The sequence below is a fragment of the Vidua macroura genome, chromosome 19 (genome assembly GCF_024509145.1).
Source record: "Vidua macroura isolate BioBank_ID:100142 chromosome 19, ASM2450914v1, whole genome shotgun sequence".
NCBI classification, from domain to species: Eukaryota; Metazoa; Chordata; class Aves; order Passeriformes; family Viduidae; genus Vidua; species Vidua macroura.
This window is the reverse complement of record NC_071589.1, coordinates 13,727,146-13,752,462: the sequence shown is the minus strand read 5'-3', so window position 1 is coordinate 13,752,462 and position 25,317 is coordinate 13,727,146. Positions and strand designations below refer to the sequence as shown.

Below are 25,317 nucleotides of genomic sequence, written 5' to 3'. Positions count from 1 at the left end.
CGGGAGAATGAGATCTGAGAATGGGACAAGTACTAGCTGTGCTTTGGGAGAAGGGGGTCTTACTAAACGAGATCGGGGCTGCAGAGGAGCGTGCCCGTGCTCACGCGATCCAGAGAAGAGGCTGCTGAGAATAGTGAGGACGGAACGGAGAGAATGCGAGGAGGAGAGAATACGCTGCAGGGTTCCTGGAAGTGAATGCAATGCGAGGAACCGAGAAACAGGAGGAGCGACAGACGGGGCCGGGCGCTCCTCCCCGAACGGGGCCGGAGAGGAGGCGGCTCGCCGCCGAGCGGGCGGGCGGCAGCGGCGCTGTGGCGGTGGCGCCATGGAGACGGGCCTGCCTCCCGGCACGGCACGGCACGGCACGGCACGGCCCGCCCGCCGCCGCTCGAGAGACGGACGCGGCCTACAGCCGAGAGCGGGGGGATGAGGAGGTTCGTGCCGTCAGGGTGCGAGTCGCGACCGGGCTTTTCCATCGGAAGGCAGTGCGGTCGCACAGTTGTGCCGCAGGTTGTCCTTTGGAGCTCCCGATGCGTCGCCTGCGCATCTCGCGCCCTTTTCTCTCTCTGGGGACCCACTGTCTTTCTGCACCCTTCCTGCTAAGTGCCCTCTTTTGTGCTGTCCCTTGAGTCCAAAGCATTATCTTCTGCTCTCTGCTGCCTACATCTAATGGGTTTGACCTCGACAGTCTGCCTGCCATCTGCTCTTCTGCCTCAGAACATCTGACCCTCAGAGCCCTCCCTGGAATCATTCCTTCTGGGGTCTGCTTCCTGCCAGGCAGTCGTTCGGTTGGCAGTGTAGTCTTTTGCCGACACTCGATTGTCTTTTCCTTCCTCTGTGCATTTCAAATCTAGTTAATCTTTTTAACAGTGATAGCCACCTTATCCATTTGGAACAACTGTAGCTGAAAGTGTGATACTGAAAGAGCAGACCTTTCAGTGTTGCATGTTATAGGCAGGGAGGTAGTACTGTTCATGAATATCCATAATAGTGACTTTTAAAAAAATCATCTACTTCTCCTTACCCAAATGAAAAAGATATAGCTTACACTATCTGTGCACGGTAGCATGATTTGAACATTGCCAACAAGAATCAGTACGAAAGCACTATTTTAATTAACTTAGGGATAAATGTGAAATCTTGGCCAGCAGAATTGAAAGACCATCAGATCATTGTGTCCTTTAGCACGGTTTGTTCCTCAGTATACCTGGGAAGAGCAAACTTGAATTTTTTTATACTTCTCACATCCAACGATCAGTGACTAATTTTTCAATCCTAGAGAATTGGAGTTGTCTAGATTGTTTGTGAAGAAAAATGTTATTTAAATTATGACATCCTTTAGCACAGAGACACTGCATAGCATTTTCTGGTCTGAAAATCTCTCATTTAAAGAGATTAAAGAGCCACTATTTGAAAGGCATGCTTGTCCCATTTGTTCTCTGCATCCCTGTGCTTATTCAGAAGGGATTATCTGCAACCAGTGACACAGAATAATACTGTACAGTGAAAGAAGCTATATCGACTCCAGAGATTGTCCCAAATCTCTGGAGAGACCTGAACATAAATAACAATTTTTTTTTTAAAGCATCCATACTGCTTAAAAACAATGTTGGTTTTTTTTCTTCTACAGAATTTATAATCAGTTAAGAGGCAAATATGGATAATAAACAATAGGAAGAAGTGGATGTGAAGCAAGTAAAGGCACAAGCTCTCTCTGTTGGTTATTTTCTTTTTAACTAAAAGCAGACAAATCAGACAGCAATATTAACAGCAGTTAATATTGTTAATAAAAGAGAGGGCTGGACTGTGCCTTGACTCATCATACATATCTCAAAGAAAAGAGAAACGTGCAGCTTGCAGGGTGGAGGGAATAAACACTTATTTCTTGTTCTGTCTGCACATAATTCTTGTTTAATGTAATTATTGTCTTCAGAAATAACAGTCTCTTTGGAATTACTCTCTGCTTAAAATTGTAATTGTTGTAAAATGCTGTAAACTGTGCTGGATCCAACTACATTTATAATGTAGAGACGGCTGGGTAAGTTTTAAATAAGTTTTTTTAGTTATTGTGGGTGATCTGGGCAAGACTCTGTAATTCATCAATTACTAAATGGTTTATGTTAATATGGTGTATATGCAAATTCATTTAAAGCCAGTTTAGGAGTTTTACATGGAGCATATCCTTTGGGATTGGAAGGAGGAATTTGAGTCTCTTGAACGCAGCAATTGCCTCTTTGCCAGGCTGAGCTGGATACTGATCACAGTACCGCAGTCATTCTTCTGATCTGCCTCACCCTTAAGGGCTTGGGGATGAGCAAGGGAGGTGCAAAAATGTATGTCTAGACTACACTGAGACGCCACTTCTGATAGACTTGGTTTGTATGCATGAGTGCTGGCTATAGGATTTAATTACTTCAGGTGAAGTGTAAATGTAAAAGCAAAATCTAGCAGAATGTGAAAGTGAATATGCATTTAGCTGTTCGTTACTCTCCAGTTTTAGTTCAGTTTTGTTTTTGTAGGTATTATATGATCAGTCTTATCTAATCAAATGCAATGGTCATTCAGCTACAGAAAAACTCTGTAATACAGAGTTGAAAGTAAATAGAAGATTGCAGAACAGCACAATAGCAATATAGGTTTGTTTGGTTGTGTGACAGGCCGCAGCAAACCTGTTAAGTCTTTAAGGGATTAATGCAGAGCTTTAAAGGTTCAGTGTATCTTTAGAGGACTTACTGGTCTTGGTAGCAGTATCAGCTCCTCAGATTTGTTTGAAATCCTGATGTTACTGGTATTCTTCCACTGGATCGCAGAGAAACTTTTTTGTTGATAGCAATTAAAATATTGGGAGAGGAGGGAAAAAGATACAGAGCTACTTCTATTTTCAAATGTATCTAAAAGATCAGATTTCTGCTGGTCAGCCCTTGTTTTGCAATTTTTTTCTTATGTAACAGAAAATTTTGAGTGGAGGAGGAACTCAGGTATACTTAAGTGGAGGTCTTGCACTACTTTTCAGCAGATCCTCTATATTCTGTATGTAAGTAACCTTTTGAAGGATTGTCTTGGGTAATAGCATATACTGTTATAATTGGTTTCCACTAACTCATGAGGAACAGATGTTATGGTGCCTGTTTCTTTAGGAAATTACAGCATCCTCTATTAATAGTTATGTGTTATTGTTCAAAATTTTATATGTGGATCCTTCATGCTTTTTAACGTAAATTAATTTTTGTTAGCTCTAAGAATAGTCACATAGTTCATCTGCATGAGGATTATGTGAACCTGAAACTTCACATGGAGCAAAAGATTCAAGAACTGGAAGATGCTGATGACAGAAATTGGCATAAGAATGTTGGACAAGCAATGTTGTGTTGCTGCAGTGCCATCTAGCAATCATTTTTTCAATTTTATTTTTTTTAATTAGCATGTTTTGGTTTAACATTGCTATAGTTGTATAAGCTTTTTTTTTTTCTGTTTTTTATTTCTCTAAAAATTGATTACATTTGTAATTACAGTTTAGAAAATTATGCCTTGCTTGTGTAGTAGCTGTTGTTGACAGCTACCCCTTGTAAGGAATTGCTAAGAATGTGTTTAGTAATGTGAGATTGTGTAATATTATTTTATGTAGTAAGCACACTGCTAAATTTGTTAACCTTGAAACTACAGGAAAGGTCAGCATCTAGAAAGCAGAAGTAGCCTTAGGCAAGATGAATAAATGTACACTGTTTATCATACTCCTAATTACAAGGTGCTTTTTCCCCCCCTTCTGCTTCTTATATTCCTATATTTCACCACAAAAGGATCACGTTACTAACGGTGAAATTTTATCTTCCACTGTGATACCCTAGAGAGGCATTATACCATCTCTTTTTCTATATAACCAACTTTAAAGAAAAACAAAACTTTCCTTCTTTGTCTTTGTATAAAAATGTATTTGATATTGGAATTCCTTTTATTAATTTACATATGAATGTATTTAGTCTTTAGAACTAGGACACTTAATTTTTGTCCTGTCAGCCAAACCAACATATAATATAAATGGAAGTGGTTTTGTTAAGCAGTTGTGTCTTCCACCCAACACCTGCCAATCCAAGTCTTGCTGCCCTCAGTATAGTAGTCCTGCTAAAATAATGAATCTTCATCCAGGACTCTCTTTCTCATGGGCTTCCCAAAGACAGTTTATGAACCTACCTGAAGAAGTGTGAGAACCAGAAGAATATTTGATAACTGGCTTGGAAGTTATGGTGCATTCTGTGGTTGAACTGTAATGATAAAGCTGGTTAGCTGCTGCCCACAAGCGTAAGGCTACGTCATCTAATACACATGATTTCTCTTACCACACTGGAGAAGAAAAAAAGTTATCTCCACTGTTTATGCTTACAACTAAAGAAGCACGTCTTCCATGCTTGCCACTGGATCTCCTGCAGTTATTCCCCCTAATCTAACATGATTTTTGTATTAATTAGACAAAATCCCTTGTGATCTTATTCTCTTGTTTTCAGTTGTATTTTATCAATTTAATTCATCGAAGCAGTTTCTCTCAAACACTTTTTAAAGTACTTTATCAGTTTAGCCACTGGATGGCAGCTCACTGCAACCATTTACTTTTCTGGAAAATCCATGGCTTCTTTATGAACAGTTTTTCATGCACTTACAAAACATAGGTGTTGTGAGGCAAGAATTTCACATTTGTTTGGTGGTGTCTTTACTGTTGTCTTTAATTTTCATGTTTTGGAGTAACTTGCAATGTTACTTTGGGAGAATTTCACAGTAGAATGTACATTCTGTAGTACTGTTCTTACTTGGGTTTGAAATGTAAAGTCTTCTAACAACAGGTGATTTTTTTCCCCCAAAGACTGACAAACAATATGACTGGTTTTGTTCTTTTCCTTTAAATTAAAATTCAATGGCTATAACGGGAGCAGGGTGGGGAGGGAGGGAAGAAGTTCTATAGTGTCCTGTCTCCCAGCAGCCCTCTTGTCACTTCATCTTCAGAGTGCAAAACATGGTAGTATTTTTCTAGCAACTTTTCAGTAAGGCTGTAGTTTCTTAAGTCTTCAGTAGTTCTACAAGTATACACTTTAAAGGCCTCTTGACTACAGCCACAACTTTCCTTTCTAATAGAACTGAATTGTTTTGCTTGTTACCTATATGTTACTCCCTCCGTAGGTAGTGCTTGCTGAATTTGATGTGGGAATTAAAAAAGAGAGAATGTGAGTTTCACAAGCAGACAATTGAAAAGGGTTAACTTAGTTCTGTCCCATGAAGTTAAGGTAACTTATTTTAAGTTGTTGCCCTTTACTCACAGAATGAATGAGTGTATTATAATCTAAAGTCATTCCTTGTGAAACATGTGAAAAGATGACTGTTGCTTTTGCTGGTTTTTTTTCCACCTATGTGTTGAACTGTTTCCAGGATAGCAGGAAGCGTGGGTATATGTGGTATGCATTCATAGTGACTGGTTTTTTTCCCTATGCAACCAAGAACTGTATATAGGTATTTGAAAGACCTCTGTCATCCTTCCAAGGCTAGTAATGAGGAATTCACCCTTCAAAAATATGATTGTGCAGTGTTCACTAATCGTCATCCAGCATTACTTGGATTGTTCTTTGATGTCCATGTCCACTTGCTCCAGTGGTGTTGTAACTGATACCTTAATATTTTGACAAATTGAGTTATATAGGTAGAGGGGGAAAAAACCCTCACTTGATAACATTGAGAAAAACAGACAAGCTTTCAGGAAGAGGGCTTGTAGAAGTTTGCTATCTTTTTCCAGCTGTGTTGGTTTTTGTGTAATAAAATAAATTATTTCTGCCTATAAACTTTACCTTTAGGGTAGCAAAAGGTTGCCTGGCCATTAGTGGTATCCATGGATTCCTGCATCTTGAATGTTGCATGATTGGAGTTTAGCTTCTGTTTTGGTTTATTTGTCTTGGGTGTTCTTTAAAGGACACTGCTGTAATAGTGGATCTAAAACCACATTGTCCTATTGCAGTCTTGACTATAAAGATTGCATGCCCAACTGCTGTTCACTCAGCAAGAACAAAAGAACCACAATTGCATGTATACTTATTAAATGTAAATGTTGCTTACTCTGTGTCATGCAGTTTAAACTCTGATGGCACTTCAGAAGAAACCTTTGATCTTTGCAATTTTGTGACTTGGGTTCTTGATTAGAAATCTATAATACTGTTTCTAATACTTGCACCCTCTACCTCTTTCTGCACTGTGTTTTCAAGGTATGTAAATGCAGCAGCCTTTTAGCCTAGAAATTTTACCCTGACAATGCAGCAATTTTAATTCCTAGCTCTTTTGTATCTCATTTCTGATATCAGCAAAACAGAAATATGCTCCGGGTGGAAGTACTGAGAGCAGTATTGATATTGAAGGGCAGTTTATGCCTCTTGAGCTGAGGTGACCTCCAAAGCTGATTCTAAATACCCAATACAGATGGACCCTCAGAGACTATTGAGCTCTATGCAATTAAAATGCTTTTGCTCAGTAAAATGCTGAGACGAGAATAGAACAAAGTAAAATAGATAATTTAAAAATTATCTATTTAGATAATATAGATTAGATTAATTATAGATTAAATATATATTTTATAGATATATAGATGCATATATAGATATACAGATATATAGCGAGATAATATAGATTAGATTAATTATATATTAGATTATTATAGAGAAAATAGAACAAGGAAAGAAGATGTGAACAATAAACAAAGCTGGATTAAACTATACAAAACCAGACCCAAACAAACAAACAAACAAAATCCACAAAACATCCTTAGTATTTATTCTGCTGAAATCAACAGCTTTGTTCTCTGTATCATAGGTCTAAACAACAACTGTCTCTGGCAGCTGAGCAAGAATGGATTCTGAAACAGAGTAAAATGCAAACAGAACTTAACTGGCAGCAGCTCTGTGAGAATGCTGAATGTAATTGGTATCAGAAATCAGAGGATCCAACACACAGCCTATCTTCATCAAGAGAGGAGGTGAGAATTTCAAATTAACACTGTTTAAGACTCATCTACTGCATAAAGAGCTATGGAGTCTTCCCACCATGGTGTTTCTCAGGGAAATATGTCTTTAGCTTTCTTTCAAAAATCTTAAAACAGTAATTCTGTATTGTGTACAGCAGTTCATCACATGTATTTTATCAGAGATCAGATTAATTTTCATGAACAATCTCTAATAGTGGCCTTTTCTCTTATGCCATGTAATCAAGTTGGCTTGAGAGATGTTTTTCATTTGCCATAGAAGAAAGATGTCTCTTAGAGCAGCCCGAGGGCAGAAAGAATTTCAGATCTCAGTACCACTTGAATTCTGTCAAGGGAACAATATTAGTCATGAAAAGCTCTTGGATTTTTGTGTGGAAAAAAACCCCTATTTTGTGTAATGTAAAAACTTCAGCTTCTGAAAAATTAAATACATGTTTATTGTTTAGAGACTATTAGACAATGGTCTAACAATTCTCAATGTCCAGTTGTGCTAAACTCACAGGTACAGAGGAAACACTTGTTTCTGAAGTTCAGAATGCTGGCATTTAGTCTAGTGTTTTATTTTATCATCGTCCTTCCAAAATGATTCATAGGCATCAATAGCTGTAGCATGTGAACACATGAGAGAGATAAATCAGCATTTTCCATTTTACATGAAGAAGATAAGAAACATTTAAAAATCTTTGCAAGACACACTTAGAATGAAGAAACAGCAAAAGTAAATAATATCGGGACCTATTCTGGTCTTTATATGCCATTGGTCCTACCAGGTATTTTTTCCTGAAGATTGTGCTGGAATTTCAAGTGACCAGGAAATGTGTTTTCCAATCAATGTTGTGTTTTCTAGATATTGTCCATTGTCCAGGTTATGTGGGTGTAGTCCATACACACCTTCTCTTTTTTTGGCTTAGCAGAGGGCATCCAGCTTCTTTATGTTTGCCTGGGGTCAGATTTTTGTTTTGTTTTGGTTTGGTTTTGTTTGGTTGGTTGGTTGGTTGGTTTTTGTTTTTTCCCCCCGGAATTTTCTTCCCATTTGTTGTCAGGGAGATGGTGAATGGACAGCGATCCAGAGACAAAAGACGTGGCATTGGCATACCATTGTAATGGTTCTGGGAGAGTGGGAGAAGCGGGGGGGAGGAGGCAGAGTTATTCTGGCAGTTTCTTAGCTGGGACTGGGCAGTCTTTGCCCTACTGGGAGCGGAGACGGTCGTGTGGTTTTTCTTCGCCTTGGACCTCTCCTGCCTAGCGGTTCTTCAACACTGCCGTCAAGCTCCGCCTGCCGCCGGCTTCTGAGTCTGTTGCTTGCAAGAGAGAAAGGGGGTCCCGGCTGCTCCATTGACTGGGACTTCGCCGACTGCCAGCGCCGAGAGACCCGCACAGTCCACTGGGTGCCCGGGGAAGTCATTCCCTCCGCCCCGTCCCGGAACCGCCGCTTGGAGGGCCCCCTGAAGCTGAAGCAGCATGTCCGCCGAACCTCTTCTCTGTCCGGTAGTGGGACATCGCGGTAAAGCCCTGCTTCCCTTCCCAGCGTGTACCGGCTGCCGTTAGCGATGCCGAAGACCGATCACTGCTGGCGTGGTGCCTGGGGGAGCCAACCCTTCTTCCCCCTCTCTCATCTGCGCTGCCATCACCACCGGGGAGGTCCTGGTCTTGCAGCTGAAGCCGCAGCCTACAGTTCCCCCTGTCGCTTGTCGTAATAACTACACCGAAGGGGAAATGCCTGATGGGCGGGCAAAGGCTGTTAGTAGGTTTTCTTCTTGTCGTGGCTGTTGTTCGTTTTGTGTTGTTTTATATCTATATAGATATATAGATATATAGATATATAGTCTAGTAAAGAACTGTCATTCTTTTTTCTATATCTTTGCCTGGAAGCCCCGTAATTTCGAATTCATAATAATTTGGAGGGAGGGGGTGATCTTTCCATTCCAGGGACATTCCCGTCTTCCTTGGGAAATATCTCTCTTTTAAACCAGGACAATGTTATTGTCAACATATGATCTCCAATGACACTTTCAAGAATTTGACAGGTCAGAAAGGGGACTGCTGTTGAGCCCGTAAGTTCCTCCTCTAATGGGAGGGTTTACCTGCACATGGAAGAGAGATAAACCACACCTGCAGAACAGCAGTTACAAAACAGAGCTAGCTCTGGTGCCATGGTCCTCCCCATGTGCACCTCCTCCTATGATGTTCTCAGTACAGCACATTCTTTCCCTGGCAAATCCTCAATAAACACATTTATTCTCCTTCTATGGTACTTTTCTCCCACATATGTTCATGGGTTGAAAGTATTAGGATCTGTGTGTGTAGTGGTGTGGAGAGAATATGTGTCACTTATTAATGAAGGGTTCTTTTTGTCTTGTACTTTTATTTTCCAGATATTTCAGTATGATGATGAAAGTTCTCTGTGTAAATATATCCCTGCTTTGGAAATAAAAAAGCTGCAGGAACAGAATGCCAGCCTTCGGGCTGCTATTGCACAAATGAGGAAAGAAATGGAGAATCTTGATGAGCAGATGTTGTCTTCTGTTTCTCAAACAGAAGACAAACAGCTTGCAGAGCAAGGTGAAACTCTTGACAAAGAACTTTAAATTCAGTTAAGAAAGTTTAGGAGTCGTGGTCATAACCTATGAAGGTTACCCAGTCCATGAGTGTGTAAAAATTATTTGATTGCACCATATACAAGAACACAGTAGTCTGAGATTCTGTATTACAAATTACTGCAAAACAATTATAAGTGAAAAGAAATACACACACACATGCGCACGCGTGTGCTATAAGTCACTACAAAATTACCACGAGAAAAGCAATCGTATATATTTTGCAAAAGTAAAGCAATTAAATGTATATTTCAAGTTATGACAGAATTCCTGATAGTGAAGCCAGTATGTAGAATCACAGAATGGCTTGGATTGGAAGGGATTTTTAAAGATCTCCTAGTCCAACCCCCCCTGCCATGGAGGTTTACAGTCCATTTACAGTATATCTACTGAAGTGGTGTACAAAAGGAGGTTCAGGGGGAACTTACCGCTATCTGCAAATACCTGAAAGGGAGTTGTCGTGAGGTGGAGATCAGTCTCTGTTTCCTTGTAATAAGCAATAGGACAACAGAAATTACCTCAAGTTATGCCAGGGGAGGTTTAGATTGGATTTTTTAATTAAATACTAAAAATATTAAATATTAAATAATTAAATATTAAAGATGTCTTTTTGAAAAGGCTTATTCAAGCATTGACACAGGCTGCCCAGGGAAATGGTTGAATCACTATCCCTGGAGATGTTTAAAAGGCATGTATGTGTGTGTGGACATTTGAAGACGTGGTTTAGTGGAGGACTTGGCAGTGTTAGGTCACTGGTTTCACTTGATGATTTTAAAGGTCTTTTCCAACCTAAATCTATGGTTTTATGATTCTGTAACTAGACAAACTAGACATTTATATGCATGAGACAGTATTCTGAAGCAGCTCTTGCTATGAAGGCCTAAACTCTATAAATACATATACATTCATATTATACTCCTCTTTTAGGTTCATTGAGCACAAACAAAATTTCAATTGGAACCACACTGAGCAACATCAAAATCAGTTCAACTAAGCTGGATTGTGTAGTAAACCCAGACACAGAAGAGGTATGTTGAGGTTTAAGCTACCTAAAAATATCTGTATGTATGTGCGTGTGTGTGCAATTAAATACCTAGTGTATTATTTTTGTTTGAGTAAATATTAGAAACTGAAGTAATATGTGCTTATGTGATGGGTCAGATGAGAGCCAGCAAAGATTTTTTTAGCTAAACTTACTCGTATTCTTCCTAGGAAATGAATTTTGACTAGTCATCCCTTGGCACAAGTCACTTCTGATCTTGCAAACCGGTCTTGATGGTTTTTTTTCCCACTTGCAAAGGCTTAAGCTACTGTGTATCACTGCTTCAGGTTTTCCATTGTAAATCCGTATTTTAGTCTTTTTTTTTCTGAATGCCAAGTGCAACTTGGTATGACCAGGAGAAAGTACCAAGCTCCAGTGCTGTCTTGGAGTGCTCACCACCCACAAAGGAAGAACTCATTGGGTGTGGGAACATATTTTACTCCGTTCAAGAGTTAACAAGCATCATTCCCACTGTGTTATTTTAAAGAGTAAGAAGAACAATATCAGCATTAATGTGACAGTGACATATCTTAGCAAAAAATAATAATGGAATTGAAAACTGGGACAAATATCTAATACAATGTAAGGAGTAAGTCACTTTATGTTCTCCTCTTCCTGTCTCCCAGTAATTTCATGACATAGTAAAGAGTCTGAAATAAGACAGTTTAAAAAACAATTTTAAAAATCAGGGTTTTCTAACTGTCATCTGTAAGATCTACCAGTATCAGTTTCATGCTTTAATCTTACTGTTAAAACCCACCTGTAACCATCTAAATTCAAGAAAATTGAAATAATAGCTAAGTAATAGATAAGCATGAGAGGTCCTGATTGAAAAGCTAAGAGCTTTAAAATTTGAAACAATGGTTGTATGTTCAGTGAATGATGACTATTTAAATGGCTATCAAAAAGTCTCCTCTGCAGGGGCTGAAAGAATGAAATAGTTACCCCTACAGCCCCCTGGAGTTACTACGCTAGCCCAGATCTGAGAGAGCTTTGGGTGAATATTTCAGGGTTAAGGCAAAAGATTCCAAAAGAGGCTCTAACCCCCGATGTGGTCCAAGATGTTTATTCTTGGAGGTTTCCAGGGGAGGAAGAGGGAAAGCCAGCGAACAATGGAAGAGCAGCGCCTTTTCTAGCCTCCTGTTCAGGAAAGGACAATTGGCTCCCAGCCAATTGGGTCCAGAAAGGAAGGAAGGGTTAGACTAATATGGTTACAGCTACAGGGGTCTCGGAGGGGGGGGGGAAACCATTTCCCAGAGCGATGCAACAAAAGAAGACAGTATATGTCTTGAAAAACAAGGATGCAATCTTTTGGGTATATACCTTACCATTATGTATATGTGCCAGCGGTTGCCAGAGACAAAACAGATTGTAGAATCTTTACTTTTCAGTAAATGTTTTATCTACCCCTTTTGTTTGTATGTACACAATGATTAAACAAAGGAATTGTAGCAGATTGCTATTTGGTATAAAGAGCTTTTTTCCACATTTTATCTTAAAATTAAGTGCGCTTTAGTTTAAAGTTATACAGTGTTTATCCTATGTGTATTATTTTACACTTACAGTTGACAATATCTGTGGGAATGTCTCAGGCTCTTACAGTGTTTTGCTCCACAGTTTAATTTGCCCTATACTGCTAACAAAATCTTGAAAATGGGCCCTAAAAAATGGACTGTAGCCTTCAATTTTACACTTTTTCTTCAACTGACCTCTCATGCGTATTTGTACAAATCTCTGAACCTGCAGACCTCACTTTCAAAATATTCATTATAAGCACTATCTGTTTTATTTAGGGACCAGAACCCAAAGTTCTTGAAGAAAACACGGTAGATTTTGGACAACAGCTACCTGATGTAGGTACTGGTATTGGTTGTCAATATAGTGTCAAACACACTCTACAAGGAATGCAAAATAAACTCAAGGAAGCAGCAAGAAAAATTTCAATTCTGAGCCAAGAAAAGCGGCAGCTGATTGAAATGGGAAACAGACTCAGGGCAGAACTTGGAATGGTGTTAAAGGAAGGTAAATTTATTCTAAAGAAAAGTGCTAGCTTATATATTTAGAATAAAATGGACAGAGAATCAGTTCATCCTTTGAGCTGGAGAAAGCTAGGCTTCATTATTAAAAAATGGTGCTGGACCTGACTGATCCTTGATCTACATAGCTCATGTGAGACTGTGGTACTAATCCTTGCTAGTAAGATTATCCTGTGATAGGAGATGCTAAGATAGAGCAACAAGAGTCTTTGTAGTGACTTCTGTTGATAAACATCTTAGATGAAGAACTCCCTGGTGCCTAGGTGTCAGTGTGGGAACTGGAACTTTAAGACTTTGTTTATGAGCAGAAAAGAGGTAGTGTGTCTCTTGGAATAAAAACTAACACTTTAGGAAAGTGGAAGAGAAAGCAGAATAAGCTTACTGTAGAGTAAACTTGAATTAAGAGTATATATAATGTAAAAAGATTTCACTGTGGATATCTAAGTTCCATGGATAGTTTTTCTGGCAATGAAATAAAGGGAAAAAAGCATGATGCCCATTTCTGCATAGCATTGAAACCATTTGTGATGAGAAGGCCTGTGTTCTGTGGTTCATTTATTATCTGCTGTAAACACTTGCTGGAAATGCAATATGGTTGACAAAATATCAACAAAGTGCCTTCCTCAGTATATTCTCTCCTTTACAGGAGTCTGGCATCCTGTTAGCTCTAAACAGTGCACAGTTTGTATTGCTTCTGGTAGTCTTCTTCCAAGAGAACTTGTCAAAAGAACACAATGTCAGCTATCAGTTCTAAAGCATCTACAGCACAGACTCACAACACAGGTGAGTGAACACATAGGCTGTTTGAAACTTAGTGATAATAAGCCATTAAGCCAGTTCTAATTCCATGAATATAACCTAAAATTCTGCATTTAAATTACTCTGACTGAGTTTAGCTCAAATCTATCTTTGCAAGATTACGTAGAATCATTGCATATTTGGAGCTGGAAGGAACCCATGAGGATCTTTGCATCCTGATGTCACACAGGACAACCTAGAAGTTAAGTCATTTAAGTTGGGGGCATTGTCCCAAATGTTTTTTGAACACAGAAAGGCTTGGGGCCATGATCATGCCCTGAGGAGATTGTTCCACAGCTTGACCACCCTCTCAGGGAAGAATTGTCTGAATTTTCCCTGATGCAGATTTAAGCCATTCTTCCACATCCTATCACCAGACACCAGCACTTCCTACTCTTCTTCCCCATCATGGAAGGAAGTTATAGAGGGCAATGAGGTCATCTGCCAGCCTTCTCTTTTTTAAGCTGAACAAGCCAAATATCCACTCCTCTTAAATCTAGCCATCTAATCTTTTCACCATCTTTGTTGCCCTCCTTTGGGCTTTTTTCTAATATTTCTGTATTTTTCTCATATTGTGAAGCCAAAAATGCACATAATACTTGAGGTAAAGCCATATCAATGCTGAGCATAGTGGGACATTCACTTCTTTTGGTTGGTTAGCTGTGCTGTGCTTAACACACTGAGGACACAGCTGGCACTCCTGGCCACCAGGATACACTGTTGACTCATGCTGAGCTTGCCAACATTCAAAATCCCCAGATCCCCTTCTTCAAGGCTGACCTTCAGCCTCTAGTCCCTCAAATGTATACAGACATCCATGCCTATAGTCCCAGGTACAGAATCCAGCTTTTTTTCTCTCATTACATTTCATGCAGTTGGTGATTACCAAGCATTTCAGTCTATCGAGGTCTCTTTGTAAGGTCTGTCTACCCAGAAGGGAATCAATGAGTCCTTCTCATTTAGTATCATCAGCCAATTTAATGCACACTCAACTCATATATCCAGGTTATTGATCAAAGACTGGAGCATAGAAAAAAAATATAAGATGAATCACGAATCATTGCTTTGATATTAAGGGATGAGACCACATTTTGTAAGATATGCAAATCTAAAGTAATAAAAACAAGCAATAAAATAATACAGTCGTCTTCATTAACACTGGGCAATAGCAGATTACTCATCTTTATGCAGGCTAGCACATGAGGTGAGTGAAGCATGTGCTTTGTTAGCAAGTCTCAGTAATATGTTCTGAAAGCAAAGAATCAGTAAGGATCAGAAAACCGGTTCCATTCAAGATTAGCATAAGTTAGCCTGTTTATTAATATTTTATGTTTATGCAGGCAAATGAAAGTGCATGGGTGCACATAGATTTGCAGTATTTGTAGAGCAAGTAGAATATTGTTACAATCTCATTATCTAGATGTTTCTGAAAAAAAGAATGGAAAAAAAGTGCTAATCCTCAAGTTTCTTACTGAAGGGATTTTACTGATCACTGTCTGTATCTGACCGTAAAATTGAGCCCTGGCAAACACCATTAGTGACTGGCCACAAGCCAGATGGCTCCCCATAAGTTTAAATGGTTTGGGACTTCAAAAGTAATATTTTTAAAAATTATCTTCCACCAAGGTATTTCAGAAACACATGTATTTATGCAGTGTAAATGCAATCCTAAATTACAAATTTCATAAGGCTTAGTTTTAACTAAGCAAGAAAGGCTGTTTGAAGCATTTTCACTATGTTCTAACATAAACTTTAAAATTATTAATCAGTTCCAAATACAGTGGTGGGATTTTAAAGCACCCATGTCCAAATGACTGTAATAGCACCTTTTCCATATATAAAAGTAGCATATATAGTTAACCTGTCTCTCCTGGCTTCCCTAGTAGTTAGTGGCAGACCTCCCAGTAACTTCGATAGTCAGGATTTCACTATGTACTTTACTTAATTGATCAGCAGATTTGTTCCTGTGAGGATTGAGTCAGAGTAGTTGATTGTTTTTGTAGTTTTGAAGGCAGTAAACAGTGTTCTTTTAGGAAGGGTGAGGTTGTTGCTCTGAGGTATAAAACTCCAGTAGAATTATTAACCAAGTTTAGCTGGGGAAACACTTCCTCTGGGAACCACTCTGGGCAAGTTGTTCCAGAGTTTAGTCACCCTCTCAATAAAGAAGGCTGTCATTTGGTTGGGGTTTTCTTTTCCCTTATACTTAAGTGAGGTGTCCTGTACTTACTTTTTTGCTCACTGTCACTTGGTCTTCCACTGTATACCACTGAGAAGACTCCAACTCAATCATCTTTATCTCCTTCTAACATCCTCATAAGATGCTTATACATGTTGAAAAGATCACTCTTTATCTCTTCGGGAGGCCAGCAAGGCCAGCTGCCCAACCTCTTCTTCTACGTCAGATGTTCCAATTCACTGATCATCTTTTTGGCTGTTTGCTATTTTGTGGAATGCCTCAGCATGCTTGTGGATATGTATTTTTTTCTATGTGCTTGTGATCATCTCATTAACCTAAAGTCACAAGCTTGGCATCCTTTGTTCACTTGAACTTTCAGTTGTCTGTTTCAGAAATAGTGATCTGTTTATTAAACGTTAACACTGGAAATAATTTTTACAAAGGAAATTAGGGTTCAGCAAACTAGTTGAGGAGACCTCTTGTAACCTGCTTGTTTAATCTCTGCACTGCTGGGATTGAGGTCTGAAAAAGATTAGCTAAATGCTTATACCAAACATACATAAAAGTGACTTCCAGATCTGGGCAAAATTACCAAAATTCAAAACCACTTTTTTTTTCCTTTTCCACCTCTTTTAATTATTCTTTCTTTCATAGCTCACCTTAGAACTTAGCTGACTCTCAAATTAAGATGAATGACTATTCATATCCATCCATCCCAGTCTTCTCTTGCCTTACTTTTAATGAGCAAGATACTGTCTTTGTAGTTTTCTACATATCTTGTGTCTCCCATGTTCTGTTAAAAATCATTAAAGATGATTCTTGTTTTTGTAAGAATAAATAGATTTTTTAAATACAGTATGACTATGGCACTTGGAGAGGTAGAATTTGACTGTGAGTTTCCAGATGGTGAGCTAAACTCTGGGAGTAGTAGTAAAACCTCTTCAGCTGATGGGTTGCTTGGAGGTTGTGGCTGAAGTGGCTGTCATTGAGTGGCTGTCATCTTTCCACCTCTGGAACCTTTGAGCTCATCATTTGTCTAGACTGGAAAGGATAACCCTTCTTACATCCAAGCTGTTCCATACTCTCCTCCCAGGCTGCTCTTTACTCAGAATATATCTGCTGAGGCTTCAGCTCCTACACAAAAACTGAGCTCCAGGTTGACTTTCCAAAGACTACTATTATTCTAGTTTAGGTGTTTTTATTCTAGGTGATCCTCTTACTGGCCAGACTACATTTGCTCCCACATTCCAAGGTCTTCATCCTTATAAAAAAACCAAGATAATTTATTACTGTCAGAGCTACAGGAATTGTACTGTCAATTACTTTACGTAATGGGATTATTTAGTCTTAAATATATAGCAAAAGACTTCAATGTTTATTTGCATCTCCTTTGACAGGGCTGAAGCAGTTTGCTTTTCATCAAATCTCACTTTAGTTGCTACAAGTTGAAAGTTGGTGAAACTTTGAGAGGTAAATTAGTTTATTTTGGCTGCTGAAGATTTACTTTTCCATAGCTGCTTCATTTTAGTTGGGGTTTTAGGTATTGTTTTGGAGTTTTTCTTCTGTAATTTAATCACGGGAAAATACAAAAGTGAAGAAGGACCCTGATGATACAAGCTTGAGCAACAAGCAAGGTGATAGTAATAGCACCAAGAAATGTACCTATTGAACAGATTTGATACTAGGCTTATTATAAAGGTAGTTTGGCCCTGTTGATCTGAAGAAACATAATTTTGTTTAATATTATTTATAACTGATTATTGTAAATCTAGCAGTGTAACAGCAAACTGAGCTATAAGAGTGTTAGTTTTAGGGATCATGAGTTACTTGTGTTAATGTAATATTTCACATCAGGAGTTGCAGTGCACAAGGCAACAGCATCCTTCAAGGTTCTCTTCTCTTACTGCCTGCCCTAGCTTAAAGGAAGAAGAAGCTCCAAGCAGCTGTGGAGAAGAAACAGAATTACCATCCAGTGAGGTACAGTGCAGTTTTATGATCAATGTAATTCACCTTCATTTGGCTTTTTCAGTTTGAATTGCTCAACAGTCATCTCCTCAAAGACTTAAAAACCTATGTCTTTTTTAAATTATGCTTTGTTCCTGTACAAAATCATATTTGTTAACACTAAATAAACTAGGGTTTCTCAATCACTGCCATGATGTTGTAATTAATTTTCTTGTACAACCTTTCAAAATTAAAAATAATAATTTTCTTTTGTCTTGCCTCTTGCTGAAACCCTCTTTCTTTCCAAGTCCAAGATGCCACTATGAAATGTAACCAATTTTCTGATATCTTTAATGTGAAAAGTATGTATATCTGTAAGATTGTGTTTGAATTTGAACAGGTTTGGATAGATTTCTCTATTGAAAATCATGGGCCAGATACATTCTCAGCAACAAAGGCAGATACATCCACAAAGATTGTTCAAACTCAGCTGCTCAGTCAGAGTCCTAGTCATGTCCAGCAGGTTCAGCTTTCTTCATCTAGAACACATAATTTCTGTCAAATTTTAGTTACGGGATCAAGCTTTTCTCAACTCAGTCCTCGAAAGAACACCAGCCAGGGTAAGCCTGCTTTGTAAAGCAGTCACAATATTTGACTCTTCTGGAAGTGTGGAATTATGGTGGATTCTGTCATTGTTCACTAATTCTTTTACATACTGCTCCTGTTGTTACAGTCCTATGATCAGAATCTGAATGAGTTACTTGAAGGGAATTTCATGGTTGCCAGCAGAAGTAAGAATTAAGGGGAATGTCCATATAGCTGTCTGGTTTAAATGCCATCATTGCAAATGCTTCTTCACTTCTATTAAGTACTCCTGTAAAATGCAAATTCTGTTTTGATGTAGTCTAAAACTTAGCTGGGGCAGATATAAAAGTGTCTGTTTGAGAACTGCACACTTCATGTGTTGACAAGTGACTCTTAGATCAAATTGTAATTTGCAAGTCCTTGCTTAATTGGTGTTTTTTTGGCTGGTTTATAGCCACAATACTGCTTAGAGCACTAAGATCTAAAAGCCAAAGGTGACATCACAGGCATAATGGTGGTATATGCTGTGGGGATTCCCTAGAATTTTATAGTCCACAGCGACAAGTTGGAATGGGAAAAAATAGAAGCAGGCACAAATGTTTATATGTGAGACAGTGTCCAATCTTTACATGTGAGACAGTGTCTGGGTTAGGATGACAGGAGAAGGTAAAACCTAGGTCATAGACTGAACATGAATTAGTGTGACACTTCTACAAAAATCACCACATGTTCTTGGAAATTTTAGCAAGAACACCATTTGTAAGATGTGCAGTAAAGTGTAGCCTCTTTACAGGGCAAGTTGTTAAGGAACTTTTTAATGGCAGCTATTATCTTGAGCAGTGTATTGCAGCTTAATGTTACGTATTTCAAACTATTGGTCCGTTCATGAACTAATCCTTCATTGGCTAAACTTTGGGAAACTAACACCTGCTGTAGGTAGGACAAAAAACAATGGACTTACATGATAATATTGGAAAAATTTTAGGGATAGATAATAGTGGACTATGTTCCCTAGAGGGATTGTAGACTTTTCTTTATAAAAGATAATTATAAATAGGCAAACATTTCTCCAAAATGTTCCAGTAAAAGTTGGGTTTGTTTGTTTGTTTGTTTGTTTGTTTTTTAATAAGAGGTGTAGCTTTCAATAAGTTATTTCTCAAAGTGCTGTAGGGCTTATTGGGATTGATTGGGCTTTTTGCCTTGATATTATTTTCATCATCATCATCATTATTCCTGAGATCTGACAGTATCTGTATAGCAATATGGCAGCCATTTAGACTTTTCAAATGAGCTGTATTACCATTACATAGGTATTCATATGTGATTAATCACATACAGACTGCAGGAACAAGAATGCAATCACAGGATTAAAGGAAGTGATTTCTTCCCCTAAATTTGATACTTTTGAGGCCACTGTGTCCACCTTTGGACCCTCTTGTACAAAAGTGTGAAAAAATGGAGGCCAGTGGAGAGCCACTAAATGGCTGGGGCATGGGAACACATTACACAAGAAGAGGTTTAGAGAACTGGGTTGTTCAGTGTGGAGAAGAGTAGGTGAGTGATCTGACTGGTGCTTTTTAACTACCCAGTGAGGGGATTTTGGAGAAGACAGAACCAGACTCTTAGAGATGCACAGTTAAAAGTGGCAATGGACACAAGTTGTGTCAAGATACATTCTGAGCAGGGAGTGATAAGCACTGTGACATTTCACCCACAGCATCCTATCCAGCCTATGTTACATCTATTTTTAAACCAGTGTATGGAGGCAATGAACCATCTTTAGTAGCTCACAAGAAAAAATAATACTTAAAAGGGCTTTCAAAATGAAGAGTGGATTATAAGTGTATTTATTCACAACAGCAGTGCATTGCAGGGACAAAGTAACATGCATTGACAGACCTGTAGGACTGGAATGGACAGTGGAATAGTGCTGACACTCATGATTCACGTGCTTGTTTTGTGAGGCTAGGACTGAAATAGGAAGAGAATTTCAGGCCAGGCCTATATTGACAGGATAAGCAAAAGGGATGTCTTTGAAACATTACTGATAGCACCATGCAGTTTTGTGCTGTTGTATGTCTGATGCAACAGCTCTGGCAGCCTTACAAGGACATCAGTTTCTTAATGTCTAGAAATTTCCAGCCACTGTTGCAAAACTTAATGTAGATTTTTGGGGATCTAGAAATAGCAAAAGGGACAGAGGATACTGCCAACGTGGAACAAGTGAAATGTGAATCAATAAGGGATAATATTTTCCTAAGTCCAAGTTTAATGTGATCTCTGCATCCAGATTTATATGAGGCATAGCAGAGTGAAACTTCTTACTCAAACATGCAGGCCCCGAAATACTGCATTATAAGAATACAATTTTTAAAACTCTATTTTGCTGCTTATCTTTTTCCTCCAGGAAAAGGTGTCCTTAATTCCACTGGACTGAATTCTGTATTTCAGAAAAAAAAATATGAAAGCAAAATCTTTCCTTTTTTTTGGAACAACATCACCTTAGAAGCATTAGATACAAAATTTTCAAATTCTGCTTCTGATTTTTAGCAGAGGCTTGTATTATTTTGGATAGAGCTTTTGTATATTATGGATAGAACTGTCACGGAGACAGAGTGACTTGGAACTGGGCTTTCAGGTACAAGTGACGCACACAGAGACTTGGAAGCTCAGTGACAAAAAAATTATTTGCAGCAGAGCACGCAAGTTAGTTTGCTTATTCAAACCTTTCAACTTATTCAAACAGTTCAACTCTGTCGAAATTGGTAACACCAGTAGATGTGTTTTGTGGGAATTTCTGGTGAAACAGAATTGTAGCTTGAAAATTATTTTTCTGAACCTGTTGAACAGTTTCATTTTTTTCATGTTACGTGTACGAAACAGCCTACTGGCGCTCAAAATGGTTGGCATGTCAAGTAAGCCTTGGAGTTTGCTGTATTTCCAACATATTACACAATGCAATGACTAAATGTGTTTTGAAGAGTTAATGACTACATCTTAATTACTGAAATGGACTGTTATATACTTTATTCATTTCACCATCAAATTCAGACCTTGTGTAAGCTTCCAAGCAAGTCAGAAGGCTATGAGATATTTTAATTTTCTCTCTCCTTACTCTACCTGCTAATTTTCAGTTTACTGTGTAAATTAGATGGATTTCATAGCTTGGATGTTAATTTTGAAGATACTTACTAGTTTTTCAGAGGGGAAAAAAGCAAACATCACCTATTGAAATTCAACTGTAATACTGCATTTAGCATGAAGCCAGTACTGTGAAGGGTTCTGTGTGGTACTGTGTGAAAAGCTCCTTATCAGCTCCAATCAGCTATCCTTGGGTTAGCAGAGGCTGGGGTCAGTGCAGGGGGAATAAGGGTGTAAGGCAAGCTGTCCCCCCCACTAGTCATTTGATTTATACATATTTAGTGTAGATGAAACTTTGTGTTTTCAAGTCCCACAATATATTTTTGAGAATCCCCACCACCACAAGTATTCATAACCGTATCCTCAGTTTAATAACTTGGGCTTACATTGTAGCCTAACAAAGAACAGGAGTGAGCTGCTTTGAGGTAAAGTAACTTTTTTTATTTACTACTTGAGCTTAGATAGGGGAGTTTCTTGTACTGTAATTCTCTCTGTAACTTGCAAAGCTCTGTCGTCTGAAATTCCACACTTCATGGATCAAAAGTTATCTTAAGTGTTTCCACACTAGACAGAATTTCAACAGCTTTGACATCACTGACAGTTCTAAGAGCAATCCATGTGGGTAAAAAGCTGGCCAGAGAAAGAATCTGGTAAAATATTAACAAACAGAAACAGTGCTGTGGCTCTGGCATCATTCCAGCTCCAATCAGAGAAAAACTCATGATCTCTCTTCAGTGTTACGTAAAACTTCATCTTTGAAGTGTTTCACAAATATTAACTAATGCCCTAGCTATGTTTTCTTCATTTCTGTGTTCTTCTCCTGAATAGGAACTTGTTTGAGTTGGTGTTCCTTCAGAAGCACTGTTAGCCATAAGCAAATATCTAGTGACAAATTTCTTAAATGAAACTTCCATCTGAGGAAATTTCAGTTTGCCTCTACAACATGTATGCATATATCTCTTTTATTCTGAGGAAAAAAAAAAATCTATGAATGTTCATTTCTGACTGAAGTTAGCACACATCAAATGGAAGATATGTTAAGCATTTCAATACACTAAACATTTAGTTCCATTTTCAAAAGCAGTTTAGGTGCTTAGCTATGATTTTGCTAGCTCTGGTTGCCACGGTCACTTCTGAAAGTAAGTTGCAGGCTTGTAAATTAGGTGTGTTTTTTCATTGGTGTGCAAACCAAACTACTGCATTTAAATAGTATTTCTAATTCTGGGGTATTGATTCTTTATATTTTCCTAATGTTTGGAACTAACCTTACAAGTTTGCGGTGGTTGGTTTTAAATTTCTGTGTTCGTACACATTTTTGACAGTCCAAAACTTAAAAGTAGCCATGTAGAATGCTTATGTTCTGTGCTGTTGTTCCAAATACCTAACTAAGTAGCCTTTACTAGTTACAACTATAGTTTCTCTGCTAATGACAGGAGACAAGCATACAGAAGTCTTCACAGGAAGGGATGCATGTCATGCATTGGTGCTTGGTTACTTTGCCTTTGGAATTACATGATTAATTTCTGAAAGTCATCCCCTTGAGTGAGTACAAAAGGCCCTTGAGAACTGAGTATTTTAAAAAACAGACTGTCTGTAAGCAGTGTTAACTGTGTGCTATGGAGCACTGGATCTGCTCATTCCTGTTATTTAGACCACAAACAAGAAGTAGTATTATTCTGCTGCTGTTCCTGTTCAAGACAGTAATCTTTGAAGCAATACCTTTCAGACAGTGCTGCCTGCACTTTTCTAAATGGTTGATGTTGTGAAATTCTGCTTTCTTATCTGCCAGATGTGGTAGAGGTATTCTAATGATTAAAGTCCATTTCCCATGCAGGAAAATACACCCAACGATCTTCAGGGGCTCAAGCATCCTCTTCCATACCTTCTACATCTGTAGGAAGCCACTAGGTGGCAAGCTGGACAACAGGATTTCACATCCACAGCTCAAGAGTCCACTGAGCTTTTGTCACCAAGCTGATTCAGTGCAGAGATCACACACATGAGTGAACAGCTGGTTCAAGCTAAGCCAGTGTATAAAAATTATTTTGAAAAGTGTCATGTTTTGACATTAGCCACAGTGTCATGCTTTGCATCAATCTATAAACTTTCAATCAATCAATTCATTCCGTAATTCAGGAACATGTAGTATTTTCTTTGATGCAGCATTTTGTTTAGACTTTCTACCATGTCCAATTGACTTTGGAAATTTACCTTCTCCTACTAGTAACTGATCTTTGTCAATTTGTGCACCTTTTATTCTTGCTGTGATTGAGTAGTATCTGGGACTGCAGACTATGATGCTTATAAAATCAAACTAGTACAGAATAGTGTGTGTCATCACAGGTTTATTATGACTACTTCTGCTGTCTGCTTTGGCTCTCCATAGAAAATCTGAAGTTAAAGTCTCAATGCCTTGAAAAATAAGGGTGAAGTGGCTGGAGCCAAACACCTGTAAATATTACCTATAGTTTACAGTGAATAATGTGATTGAACAGTTCCACTCATCTTACCTAAAGAAACCTGTGATAAGACTGAATGTTCAGTTAGTTGGAGATAATAGTTTTTGGAGAACTATGTGAGAATTATGCAAGATGGACTCTGACTGGTATTAGGACCAGTCCAACTGCTTCCTAAACAAAGATGTTTCTTTTTGAGTTAGTCCTTTCTGGAAAGACAGATATTTTAGACAACAAAACCAAATATTTACATACTAAATGCTTTCCTAAGTGAAAGAAGATTGAAAAAAAGACCCAAAAGATAACGGTAGCAATGCAGCTTTTTCAAGCCAACAGAGTTACCTCTGAGTCTTTTATATAATGCATATCCAAACAGATTTTCTCAAAATGGAAAGAAGGGTAAACTTGTAAAATATGTGTTAAAACAGTTGAACAGAGAGGTAGTGATTGACTTGAACTGTTAACAGTGACCTTCCAGCTGTCTTCCTCTCTTAAGCAGTCTGATGCTAATGGAGAATGAACATGTACAGATGAAGTGAGGATTGAGCAGAAGATACTGTGTTATACCATCAGTATGGCAAGCCTTAATGCACTGTTCTGGGCTCCTATGTACAGAAATGGTCCTGATAATATAAGATTTTGACAATGTGGCACTATGGCAGCAGTATATTTAGAGGAAAAGAGTAAACCAGCTCTCTTCAACTATCAAATCTCATAATTGAATACAAACATAACTACAAAGTATTTTTCTGTCTGTTTTTTGAGCAGGGGAGTTTGAAGTTGTACATTCAATCAAGCAATCTGAAGAACCTCAGCAAAATGTCAAAGCCAAGGATAAACATGAAACATCAGCTGAAGATTTGACAGTCAGAGGAACAAGGCTGGAAGTTCAGCAGAAGTTAAAATCCAGGAGTTTACCTTGTGCTCATCTATTAAAACCAAAAGTCTCTTCTAGCATTGCAAAAATCCGCAATTATAATATTAAAGACTGATTTCTATGTTGTCAGCATGTTGTAGGTTCACACTTACTTTGACATCTCTGTATCGGATCTAATTATCAGACTCAGTTTTGTATGTCAGGTTGAGATATTTGCAGCCAGAAGAGAGAACAAATACCCTGTTTCATACAGTGAAGCCTAAAATAAAGGGTTAATCTGTGTACATTATGAGGTTACAGGCTTCACTGTTAATACTGATTTATTTTAATTATATATGTTAAGATTTTCTTGCATCATGGATTTAGAAATGCTCAGTTAACACATAGGTAAAGCCTGGTGCCTTCAGGCAGGACTTGCAGGACTTCAGCAGATGTCTTGTTGAGAAACTGTAGATGTGATTTAAGCTTAGAAGTGGGATGCCTCAACCTACTTCTAAATAACAATGCAACCGTTAATCCCGTGCAGCTATCTTTCTACTTGATAGAAAGGGGTTTAAAATATTGCATCTGAGTCTGTATTATTTCTCATCTTCTGTAGCTCTTTCCACTTGTTCAGAGAGCATGAAAGAGTGTAAAATTAAATTTCTATTGTAACACCA

At 38.4% G+C, this 25,317-nt stretch overlaps 1 protein-coding gene across 1 annotated transcript; it reads left to right on the top strand.

Moving 5' to 3' along the window:
- The first annotated feature begins 195 nt into the window (after positions 1-195).
- Positions 196-25,317, top strand: CCDC57 (coiled-coil domain containing 57). Its single transcript, XM_053995110.1, has 9 exons — positions 196-434; positions 6,838-7,000; positions 9,382-9,568; positions 10,531-10,631; positions 12,439-12,667; positions 13,328-13,464; positions 17,510-17,632; positions 18,000-18,219; positions 24,550-25,317. The coding sequence occupies exons 1-9, from the start codon at positions 196-198 to the stop codon at positions 24,771-24,773; spliced, it is 1,623 nt and encodes a 540-aa protein (XP_053851085.1). The 3' UTR covers positions 24,774-25,317.